At 36.0% G+C, this 13,208-nt stretch overlaps 1 protein-coding gene across 4 annotated transcripts in view; it reads right to left on the reverse strand.

Annotated features, from left to right (window-relative positions):
• Positions 1-2,031: 2,031 nt before the first annotated feature.
• Positions 2,032-13,208, reverse strand: part of BCLAF3 (BCLAF1 and THRAP3 family member 3) — a 63,031-nt gene continuing 51,854 nt past the window's right edge. For 2 of the 4 annotated variants that reach the window (XM_077816595.1, XM_077816603.1), the window contains exons 11-12: positions 11,059-11,214; positions 2,032-7,331 (exon numbers count right to left, since the gene is read on the reverse strand). In XM_077816595.1, the coding sequence (XP_077672721.1) occupies positions 7,302-7,331; positions 11,059-11,214 (186 nt within the window). In that variant the 3' untranslated portion in view covers positions 2,032-7,301. The other 2 variants (XM_077816620.1, XM_077816610.1) reach the window with 2 other exon arrangements.

A 13,208-nucleotide genomic window follows, 5' to 3' on the forward strand; every position in this document is an offset into this window, starting at 1 on the left:
TTCTTCCCTTCTGCTAAAGCAGACTAGCAACTTCTGTCCAGCTTGAAGGAAACCACTCTAAAATAATTACTGTATTTGAATTAGCCAGTTTCCCAAGGATTAAAGCATGGAGATAATGTACTCCCATCCTGGAAAGCGAAAAAAAGCTTTTTCTATAGTGTAGGCACTTTGTGGCTGGAAGCATCATTAGTTGTATGTTCATGCAGTGCCAACTACAAAAGGGACCTGGGGACCTGATATGGTTAAGGCCTCAAGATGGTATCATAATATCCCAAAATAGCTTTCTAAGTCCTTTACTTTGCCAAAAGAATGACATACACTTAATACATTATTGAATAATATATTAGAGATAAGGATATCTTTAGAAAAGAAGGCATTTGGAAAAGAAAATTAATCTTCACAACTACACTGTTTGCTTAGAAAAATGTAAGGATTTGTTAAAATGCACATTACCCTGATGTATGGGATGTGATTATATATTTTAGATAAAAATGATTTTTTTGACTGATGTATTTCTCAGGAAACAAAAGCTCAACCATATGTAGGATGCAATTTTCAAAAGCACATAGTTGTTCTTGTTGATTTTTAGGGAGACTTGTGCTCTTCAAAAAACAACAAGGAGTCGGTGGCACCTTAAAGACTAACAGATTTATTTGGGCATAAGCTTTTGTGGGTAAAAAACACTTCTTCAGATACATGGAATGAAAAGTATTGATGCACGCATATATATACACTGACACATGAAGAGACAGGAGTTACCTCACAAGAGGAGAACCAGTGTTGACCACTGTGTGGAGGACTGTGATTCATAAATATTAATTTGGATCCTTGCAATTTTAGGGAAAGAATGAACTTTCTCGGCAATTGGTTAGAAAAAGGCAAACATTTAATTTTTGACTTTTGAGTTTCAAGAGGGAGAGTAGCCATGCCTCTTAAGGGCCTTTCAGGGCCTAAACTTGAGTAATGTTACTTTTTTACATTTTAGTGTCATGTAAAAGGATGGCGTCACAAAAAGATACACACACTTATCAGACTACTGGAGTGCAGAGCACACACTTTTCTCAAGGTGATCTCTTAAATTTTAGAAATTGGAACAATACAAATGTGAATTTAGATGTGATCAGAAATATTAGATTTGACTCTGTTAAGCCGAAAGATGCTATAGAGGACAAAAGTAATATAGAAAGTTAGTGACTTTCTGACTGCAATTGAAAATATTCTATCCTTCAGCCCTATCCCTAGATTCTAAGGTCACTTATTACAGTACCTTCCATTTTGTTAAAAATCGAGTTTTTAAAAACTGTAAAGTGATGTGTGTAAACTAGCATAGATGGGCTTGAGTTTGTTACAGCAGTTTTAAATATTCAACAGAAATGTACTCACACAGCAAATGCATGCCTCCCCATAAGTGGTGTACAAATAACCAGGATTTGCAACAAAAAGGATATAGAACTACATCTTTTGAATGGAATAAGTGATATATTCAGAACCTATCCTAGAGTTTTCTACTGTATCCATCATAATACCCAAACATTATTGTTCTAAGAATTCAAGAACATTTGTGGGCACTATAAAGACAAGAAATATGAAATAGAAGCAATGCTACTACACCCCATATTAGCCAGAAAGGAAACGTACCCAAAATTATAACTATATTAAAACTTTACATTCACAAAAGAGCAATGGATGAAGCCTTGAAGAAAAAAAGCAATCTAGTACACAAATATTTTTATGGACTACATTTTTACAGAAAGAATCTAGCAGAATTTTTTCTAAGGAAAACTGGACACTACTTCAATAACGACACATGATTATCAATTCCTGATCCTAAAACAACTCATTAAAACAATTTGCAACTCTAAAAAATTAAATTTGTTAAAACATCTATTTAGAGTTTGTAAGAACAATCTCTGTATTAACATAGGTTTCAGAGTAACAGCCGTGTTAGTCTGTATTCGCAAAAAGAAAAGGAGTATTTGTGGCACTTTAGAGACTAACCAATTTATCTGAGCATAAGCTTTCGTGAGCTACAGCTCACTTCATCGGATGCATACGGGTGGGAGGAGGTATTTTTTCATGCTTTGTATGTATATAATAAGATCTTCTAAACTTTCCACAGTATGCATCCGATGAAGTGAGCTGTAGCTCACGAAAGCTCATGCTCAAATAAATTGGTTAGTCTCTAAGGTGCCACAACTACTCCTTTTCTTTTTGTATTAACATAGTATCTGTACAGAGTCAAACATAAACATACTTGAATGACAATATATATGTTAATGATCAGGAAACTATTAAACACAATTATAGTGAATCAAGAGACTAAGTCATACTTTAGAAAGTTTTACTCGCAACAGTGAAGATAAAAAAAATACTATGCCCCACCACACCAGCAGAAACAATCATGTTAAGCTTAAAAAAAGCATTTTAAAAGGTTTAATGGAGAGGAACTGCAGTATAGATTGGGTCTACTTTAAATTTATTTCTTAACAATGGATAGCTAGCCACATCTTTGCTGGATGGAAAATTGTTGATAATGGCTAAACAAAGGAAAGAAGCTTTTGTTGTTCCAAGGACTGTTTACTTAATCAGCAACTCACTGGGAGGGCCCTTCGCCAACCCCATTAACTAGAATAAAAACAGTCACAAGAAAAAGAAACCAGTCACAAAATAAGATTAGCAACTAAATTATTTACAGAATATTACACCAACATTTCAAGACTATGAGATTTAAATGACTCAGACAAGATTCAGAGCAACAACTACTATAGTGTAGGGGGCAGGGGGGAAGTATATGAAGAAAGCAGGGAGGCACAAGTCTGTGCTAAATCACATGCCTAAGTATTTATTCAAGAAACAGGCTAAGGGCTTTGTTATAAGAGTGGTTATGTCAACTCCTTATCACTGAAATTCTCTCTTAGCCAAGACTGAGATAGGACAGTGGTTAACATTTAACTGATTCCTAGAAGTCTAATAAAGAGTTAGAGGGTTATAGGTAAGCACTCAGTTCTTGCAATTGCTATTTTAAAATTATATTTATGGTACTTTTCTTTGCAGGGATGCTGAAGCACCAAGTATCTTCCTAACCTGCACCAGTGGAATAAAGTCATGTCATAGGCAAGAGATCTGTGCATATATCTAGGCACTAAGTTTTTGCACATTTTTGCTGCACTAGGAGGAGTAAAAAGTTTAAGATTTCCCCTTTAACCAAGAAATACAGATAACTTGGCAAGGGTGGCACTAACAGCAGTTTAAACAGAGGCAAAATGTGTGTCCTGTTTCTAAAGACCTTGGAAAAGCAGATTCTTCCAGCAGGTAAAGCAAAGTTTAGTAAGGATTGTATGCTCTGTTCTTCCTCTGAGGTCAATACTAAAAAGCCAAGTGTATTTTCCAAGTCCTCCTTATCACTTACCACCAGTATCTTAATCACTTAACTGAAGCCTCTCTCACTCTGTCCATCATATCTGAGTCAAGATGGAGATGCATTTTTCCATGGACTGAAAAGCCAGTTTTGAAAAGCCTTCCTTTTCTATTGAGTTTCACAAAGACTTTCAACCTTTTGATTATCTGTGCAACTCTACGCTCAGACACAGGAAGCTGAATGTCTGTTTCATCCAGATGCAGTGGAAAAGAGGATGGCACCTAGGTATAGTCAGTTAGTGTCCAGACTGGGCCTTCAGGTGAATCCCCAAAGAAATCAGTCATCTGCATTGAGGTAGTCTTCTTGTCTCAAAACCTGGATATAACCAAGTCCTTTACATAAGGTAAATTGTTAAATTTTGAAAAAGTTGTTAAAATTAAGCAAACAGAAGAGGGTAAGGCAGAGCTCTACTAGTGTGTTAGCTCTCTAGTTTTCCAGTAACTCTCACAATTTTCTTAACTTTGGGAGTCTGACCATCAAAGTAAAAAAATTCCAAAAGATTAAATTAGGGTTCTAGCCATGCAATGTCAAATGTATATGCCAAAGCAATTACATACTTAAAAATGGAACTTTGATCGTATTAACCATTGCATTTTTGGATAGTGGTGAAGAATAATTTAAACATTTCAATTTATAAATACAACTATTGGAAATATGACAAGCATCATTCTAGTACAGTCATTTTGAGATGACTGAAAGCAATTTAACAAAGATCTACACAAATTTAAATAAGAAAAACTAAAAAGAATGGCTGTCAGACATAATTACATATTCAACATCTAGCACTTCACAATAGTAGTGTCAATTGGCTTTGCCAATAAACGGACATACCTATGCCTCCTCTTAGTTAAGCTACAATATGGAGGCTGAGAATTACCTGCACAGGGAAACAAAGTGGCTATTGTAATCCACAAATGTCTCCTACCCACATTTCCATCAAACTGATTTTGAAAATGACATTTTGTTTTTGTACAGCAAGAGGTTATTTTCCTTAATGCAGTACATTACAGAAAGGCACAGAATAATTTTATGATCTCATTTTTCTTATAACTCTCACTGACTTCCTCTTTTCTCTATTTCTGGGCTGCCTTTTGGTATTTCAGTCTATTATTCTCAGCAGATACATCACTGTATAGTATTCATCTGACACAGAAATCAGTTAAGTGTGCAGTGCTAAGTGAGCCAATTGTGTGTGTGTACATCTGTGTATATCACACAATATGTAATGAAGTCTTTGCACAATGTGAAGGGAGTCATCTCTGCAACATTCCCCCAATTAGCAGGACAGCAGATGCTCTTCAATGTAGATATCACACTGGATAACAACATGTAGTAGTAAGTCAGGCTGTTTTAAAAAGACCTAGAATTCAAGTAAATTCCTGTAAGCTAAAATATCTATACACCCAATTTATTCAATGAATGCAGTCGAGGAATCTTGAATTAGCATTGCTAAATTATTAGTAAACAATCATTTGTGCAAGTGGTGAGCTCTTAAGAAAAGCATGTCAAAGCAAATCAAAGTACGACTGAATGAGTAATGTTTGACATCCCCCGTCTAGAAAAGTTTATAAAGTTACAATGGCTACAGTCTAAAATTTGTGCCATTTGCAATGTGTTACCATCAATGGTCATCAGTCTCTTAAAATCGTGCACGGAACAAGGTATGACTGAAGTATAAAAGAAATTAAACCTACCCAGTGTCATAGCTAGAATCAGCAAAACATACTAGGCAGTTGGGGAAGTCATTCATATTTCTAATGTTGGAATTTTTGCATAAAATGTATTAACTTTACTGTCTGACTACACCAATATTGTATACTCCCACATAATGGTATCAATTTGCCTTATCAGATATGGTGGAGTTGTCTCATGTAACCATTTTTTCCTACTTGGCTCAAAATGTAATTCTTCTGAAGGACTTTTGTGAAAAAAATGAAAATGTTTCAGAAATAGTACAACACTGTATTGCCCCATAAAGCAATGCAGCTTCAACAGTTTACATTCTATTGTGTGTAAGTTTGTTTAAACGTATTTTTCCACATTCAGAAGCAGCATGCCTGTTGGACAGTTTGAGCACAAATTGGGCCTAGATATGGACAGAGTCACTTTATCCAATCTCATATTTAAAATATTTACTGTACCTGTAAATTGTTAGCTGTATTGGTTTGAAAAAGAAAACCTTTCTAACTTAACTTTGCTGTTTGGCTTATGCACACCATAAGTTCCTGAAAAAACTAGTTTAATTTTTGAACAACGGAGCAGTGTATGTACATTACCTAAATCCTGTACTTAGCTTTTGGAAACATTCACAGAAGACGACAAGTCTATCTGTTGTTGAATCACAGTTATACTAATGAGTACTGCACATTATCCTACATGAGGACTAAACTGTGTACCGAAGTGTATGTCAAAGTTTTTAGGCAAATTTCAGTGTAACAACATTTTACAGTCCCTTGAACTATGGCTTAGGAGTTTCAATAAGTCAAATACTCCTATTATTAAAGGTACTCTAGAAAAATCATGCAGTATATATAGTTTATACCTTGATCTTCCCAAAAGTTGAGTGTTTTCCTTTGTATTTTCACATGCCTATTGAATGCACCAGCTTGCTGAATACATTCCATAAATGAGATTCTAACGTAATTTTATGGGTACTATCACGTTGGAGATTACTAAAATGCACAAGACTGGATGACAATAACTTTCTTCTTAAAATTAATTAGAAAGTTTTTCCTGGAAAAGTTACTTGTTTTTACCTTTAGTGTACTTGTAATAAGAAGTCTGAAATAAATCTTTAAAACAAACAACCCTATCATATCTACATTAAGGCTCAAACTATAAATGGGAAATGAACACAATATTGCTTCAGGCCTCAGCATATTATGTATATCGGCCTGCTTGATTTTTGCATAAAGCATAACAATATTGAGGAGTGGTAAACTATGGAGAATAATTGGGATTTTAATAAAAAAAATTACAAGCTTTTTGCCTTAAACAGTTTCAGTTATAAACAGCTTTGTTAGAGAATATGCTCCTCTTATCTAATTTTTTACATATCTTTAAGCCCACTTTTAGAATCAAGTAAGCCACTCAGTCATTTGTAGCAGAAGATAAGACAATGTGTTGCTAATCAAGAAATGATATATATGGAAAGTGATGAGCCAGATATTTCTGCATACAGGTCAACCAGTCCTTTAACCCACGCATCTCAATGCAGTTATAAGCTACTGCTATGTAATAAATGACATACCTACGCATTACTACACATTTTTAGCAAATGTTGGAAATTGTTACAACTTTTCTAACAATTTATTTACAAATTTATATATACATATATAAGTCAAAAACCCAACTAAATATAAAGCAAAAATAAATACAAAAGATTGTTCTAGGGAAATTACTCAAAAGAGCTGTAAACTCTATTGCACAACCTAAGAAGTCATTGTTTGGAGAGTCCTGAGCTAATATGCTGTCACTAAACAATTCAGGCACTTTCCCCACCCCACCCCTTTTTTTTTTTATTATGTAAGCAATAAACTTTTCAACATATAAACCTCTGGGTATAACAACTCAAGTTCTATTCATAAAATCATGCTTAGAGAAAAAGTATTCAATAAATAAGACTCCCTTCAATTTTTCTTTGAGACTTGTTTGCAAAAAGAACCAAAAAGGTACCACACTAAACTTTTCAATTGAATACTGTAATTTAAAAGCAATTATTAAACTGTAAAAAAGTTCTGCAGCATGCCACTACTGAAAAATAGTTATTTTATCGAGAGAGTTAGTGTTAGTTCATTTCTCCCATTTTAATTCCTGATAAAGTTGTCAAAAAACAAACCGATGCTCCCTTGCCGTGTTATTGTATGTCTCCACTTAGCACAGTTCAGGTTTCTGTGGCAATGCCTGACTGTTCCTATTAAGAGGAAAAAATTGTTACTTCTAGGTCACAACAGTGGAAAAAACCTCTATTGGCTCATATTTTTATTATTTTAATTTTCACTATACGGTATGTAATAATGCACAAGACTTCTTACTAAAGCGGCCATGCTGCTATAAATAATAAGTAATCAGCTTTGCAAAATTTTACTTGCCAAGGACAAAATGTTTTAAACAGGTAATACTGTAGGGTTTTTTAGTCATTTAGCATCATAGCAAAGAGTAGGTGAGTATGAATTGTGCCCAGACTGGTACATTTTCATGTCAGTTTTGCAAGGCTAAAGGAAATCATGCAATGTATGCCAACTTTTTCAAAGTCAGCAGCAGCTCACCCTCTCTGAAAAGCAGGGAACTTATTTATTTACCTTTAAGTGCTTATCCAAGTTGGAAAATTCTGGTCAAAAAATATAAATATATACTAAACTGTCAAACTTGGGACCAGAAAAAATACTAGTACAGTAGAGTACAAACACTTAAATCTGTTTTTATTCACTCATAGCTAGGCTGTGAACCAGACATGCCAAACCCGCGAAAAACACATCGAAATTGGGCTTGTTTTTGGCTGAATTGGCTTGTGAGTTGATTGTTGGCTAGTTTTTGGCTTGTAGCTTGTTGGGCTTGTAGCTTGTTGCTTTTTTTTTTTTTTTTTTTATCAGCAAGCAGGGGCAAGACGGGAAGAGAGGGGTGCACAGTGGGCCCACCACAGTCCCAGACTGCATGCCGGGGCGACAGAGTGTTGTGGTTCTCAGGGGACAGGGGAACAGAGTGTTGTGGTTCTCAGGGATTGGCTTGTTTTGGCCTTGTTTGGGATTAACTTGATTTTTGGCTTATTGTGAAAGTCGGGATGCTTATTTACCGTGTGAAAGTTGGCAACTGTTGTGAACCCCTTCGTTCACAATACTGATGAGAAGTTACTCAAGCAGCCCCATTAATATCATTTGGGCTACTTGTGTGAATAACTGCACACCAGTGCAGGCAGGGAGTTTACCCCTTAGAAGGCACATGGGTCATACAAAAGCAGCAGCTTTAATACCCTCATTAGAAAGAAGCACTCTTAAAACCTGAAAAGTACCTATTCTAGCAAATCAAAGTTTGTTAACGCACTATCCACTGAAAATACTTTGACTAACATGGTGAATAAACAGTAATTTTATTGTTTTGAATGTGTAGATTTATATTTAAGATGAGTTTTGGCTGACATGGAATTTGGTTATCCTTTATATTAATAGCACAATTGTAGTTTATAAAGGGTTCATACATGATTAAAAGATAAGCATATTAGAGATTGTTTAAGTAACTTCTTGACTTGCTAGACTTGAAAACAAACTTTTCATTAACGCTATTAATTATCAACACATTATAAAATGTGACTGGGAATTTTGTTTCAGGTAGAAGCTTCTGGAAAAATAATTTAGATTAAAAAAATTAAAATTGTTTACTTTGAACATCAAAGTATAATTTAAGTGGGGACATTCAATTCTTTTTAAAAAAATCAACTTTCAGCAAGAAACACGATAGATTAGCACTTTCTAAAGAATCCATATAAATCATACCAATTGTAACCCATTTTAACAAATATCAACTATTTAACAAGTTTACTACATGGGTAGAAATACATGAATTACTGAAACGTAAGAACATGTTGCCATGAAGAGGCTTTCTAAACTGCTAGTTGCACACAGGAAAAAAGGCCACATTATACATTTTAATACAGGATCTATTTTACTTTAACTGGGAGGTATTAATTTTATAACCAATAAAGAAATTGAATATTAAAAAAGCCTAATTACACTGATCAACAATTCATGCTGTAATCTTTGGCAGCCAGATTTTAAGATTATTTTAATGAATTTTAAACAAGAATTTCTAACATCGAATTATAAAATAGCAATAGGAAATTTACATGGCAGTGACATCTGTTTGCTGTTTATAGTGAAGCAATTGTACATTTGTATTATAATACAAGTTTATAGTTCAGAATGATTCTGTATTCTGAAAATTGATCTTTCAGTCATTTTCTTTTTCCATCTAGCAAGCATGGGTATTTATCAGAGATATTATAAAGGAATGGTCAGGACTGTCATTGTTTAGTGATTTGAGAAGCATGCCCTGTTCCCTCAGAGAAGTAATGTACTGCCTTTGCAGCGTTATCTACATGACTAGATCATTTGAATCAAGATCATTTGTCTGGCACGTTTAATAATTTGTAATATGGATTAGACACCATGGTTATAAAACAAGAAACGGAGATACATCTTAGATTATGCTGAGACAATTCAAATAGGAGCTTTAGGATGCCATAATAATACTGAGGTACCCTATTTGTTACTGAGCCTTACAATACTCATGACTCCTGAGATGATTCTATAAACTGTAACATGATACTTCATCAGGTGCTACAACAGCGTTGTCCTGTGCACCCTACGAAGTTATTACAACATGGATACTCCTAACTGTGTCAGACTGTGCTCTGCCAAAATTACACTAATACCGATGGGAGATCCTACCAGTTCAGGGTACCCCAAAAATTCTCCATTAATTACTACTGCTGTAGCACATGACTTTGCAGAATGCTACCACTCATTTGAGTATTTTAAAAACAAAAGTTGCAAATTAAGCAAGCTTATAAACAAACAGGAACTTATTTCAGATATCCAATTTAAGAACATGGAATGGCCATACTGGGTCAGACCAATGGTCCATCTAGCCCAGTATCCTGTCTTCCAGCAGTGGCTGGTGCCAGATGCATCGGAGGTAGTGAACAGAACAGGGCAATTTTTTTGAGTGATTCACTCCATCATCCAGTCCCACCTTCTAGCATGGGTAAAGATTGACAGGAGTTCAGTCTGCCTTTTATGCACAAGGATTGCCTGTAACGTATCCCAGTGCATCTAAGGATGTAAACATGAACATGCATTGTTCTGTATGCTGCTTGTCAATATAGCACTCCAATGTGTATGAATCAGATGGTTTATAAGGTGAATATTTGGCTTGGATCCTTAGGTAATGTACTGAAAAAGAACACATTCATACAATAGAATTGTTAGCCAATTGTTTGAAAGGACACACAAAACAGTCTTCAACCAGCTTCTCCACTTATAGATGGAAAATCAGCTTAGTTGAGCTAGAGAAAGGATCGCCCAAACTAAGATTTCAGAAGAGAGGCAAGGTCAGAGGCCACAGCTAACCTACAGCTAACCAAAAGTCTCAGGGTATGTCTACACTTACTGTGGAGTGATGCTGCGGCGATCGATCCACCGGGGGGGGATCAATTTAGCAGGTCTAGTGAAGACCCACTAAAAATCGATCGCAGATCGCTCTCCCATCAACTCCAGAACTCCACTGGAATGAGAAGCGTAAGGTAAGTTGACAGGAGGGTTTCTCCCGTCGACCCAGCGCGGTGTAGACACAGCAATAAGTCCACCTAAGAGATGTCGACATCAGCTACGTTATTCACATAGCTGGAGTTGCATAACTTAGGTCGACTTACCACCATAGTGTAGACCTGCCTCAGTTACCAAGTTTCCAGGAGTGGGGGGGGAGGAGGGGAAGAATATCAATTTAGTACTTCAAAGAATATCCGAATATCCATACAAGATAGACAAACAACTCCAAGTGGATTCTGAAATAGAAGCTGATCATTTGGATACTCACATTTTATATATAAAAAAAGTTTAGGGAAAATTAATTTTAATCCAACTCACCTTTTCTTTCCTCAAAAATCCTTCCCTGAATTTATAAGTGGTAAATCCCCTTACACCAGCAGAACGTAGCCGCTGGTACTTAGCCTGAATATATAAACCCTTCTGTACTAAGCCTGATTTATAACTGTGTTGCAATCGACCATCTGTAAAGTTGTTCTGTAGAGGGGAAAAAAGAAAAAATGGACAAAATGATCGAATTTCAGAACTCTGGTCAAAGAGGTCTTTTGTATTTTATTGTATTCAACTATTTTAAAGTTACAATTACACAATTATACACACAAACTTACAGTACTGAAGTATTATTCATTTATAAATGCATATTCCTCCTCTTTGCCTCCTATTTAATACTTCTCAGACCCGTACTCACTGTTCATAACACAGAACTGCAGTGTGGTACATATTGGCCAATGGTCCAAAGTAGCTCAAGTTATCTTCATAGAACAGGTTTTGATATCAAAATTATGAGCACTGAAGAGGTTGTATAATGCGGGCAATAAATGAGGTGGAAGGGGAGATACAAGCCCCTTTTTGGGGGGTGTGTGAGTATCTCTCTATATAAGCAGCTGTTCTAATGAGTGAGTAAAATCCTGGCCTTATTAACACACTGACTTCAAAGGAACCAGGACTGCATCCAAGAGCGGTCTCTGGTGCATATGCTGAACGTAAGATATCAAATTAGATAGCATTACCTGGAATCACTTCAGTCTTTAAAACCATAGGAAGAACATCCTAGCCACAGAGCTATGCTTCCTTCACCTCTATATTGGGCTACTGTAAACTCACTTCAAGTAGAACGGAGGGTGAAGGCCACAGAGAAACAGAAATAGAAAGTCAATGGCACTATAAATACTGGAGCGGACAGACAACATATGTAGCAGGAACAGCAGTGTCCACTATAATTAAGTTTGTTTTAAGTTTTCCATTCTCAGGCACTCAGATGCCACACGAAAGGGTGCAATATAAGAATATTAATATAAAAAATTCCAACCTCATTTATTATAGTTTCTCGGGTGGTTTTTGAGCATTTTGTTTGAAATTTGCAAACTTGGTCTTGCCAGAAGGTGATTTTTTTTTTTTTTTTTTTTAAGGAGTTAAGAAAAAATTGTTAAGTCTACTTTTGAATACAAGAGAATGCAAGAGGAAGAACAGAAACCTTCCGCATGTAAAAGTCTTGTAACCTTTCATGAACAACTTTAATTGCTAGAAGAAAGCTGAAATTTGTCATGAAAACAGCCGTCACTGAAAAGTGCTTTTGAGTGTTCTGGTAACATTTGGTAGCAATCTGACAGAGTTGAAAAAAAAATCACATGCTTCACATACACAATATATTTTGTACCAGTTTTTCAGTAAACTTGCAATGTGCAGCTAAAAAAGGCTTGCACAAGAGAGGAGCTCATTTATACAAACTCCTAGAAGTCTTTCTATTTCAAAGACCCTGTATTCATCCATGATATACTGAGAAAGCTGCATTTATCAGGAAAGATGAACACGTCAGTGACCATGGTGAAGCTTATTAGAGTTGGAGGCATAGGATTCCTGGCAGATAGCTGCCAAATACTCAACTTCTCACAGGAGATCAGAATAAGTCCAAACCTGACTGTTCTCAGGATACAATACTACATCATCCTTTATGCAAATATATTGCCATAATATGGGAAACTGAAATGTTTTTAAAATTCTAAATTAAGCCCGTGAACCTTGGTAAGGTTTAAACCAAGATTCCCCCTAAACTATGTGCATGGGCAGTCTATGCCCCAATTGGCAGGCATCTTGCATTGAGCAGGGGAGTTCTTCAATCAGGAGGCATCTGCCTCCTACCATGAGAGGAGGCCCCAAGGCTTTCCCACAGCCATCACTACTGTTTCCAGCTTGGGAGAAAGCTACTGAGGCTTCCCTCTCCTTCCACACCGTCTGGTCTTCATTCTAGCAGGAGTGGTTAGGAAGATGATTCCAAGGCTATCCCCCTGCATGTCTCTCTCTATGGAAATAAGCAAATAATGGATACAGAGAGTAAGAGGAAGGAATGGGAGTGGGGCTGCTGCTGTCATAGGTTCTATGTTTGAACTAAGGAAATCATTTGACACACACAAAAGCGGAGAAAAAAACAAAAAGACAGCACTGATGAAGAGCATAGTCAATTGTAGATAAAC

The sequence above is a fragment of the Eretmochelys imbricata genome, chromosome 1, assembly GCF_965152235.1.
Source record: "Eretmochelys imbricata isolate rEreImb1 chromosome 1, rEreImb1.hap1, whole genome shotgun sequence".
NCBI classification, from domain to species: Eukaryota; Metazoa; Chordata; order Testudines; family Cheloniidae; genus Eretmochelys; species Eretmochelys imbricata.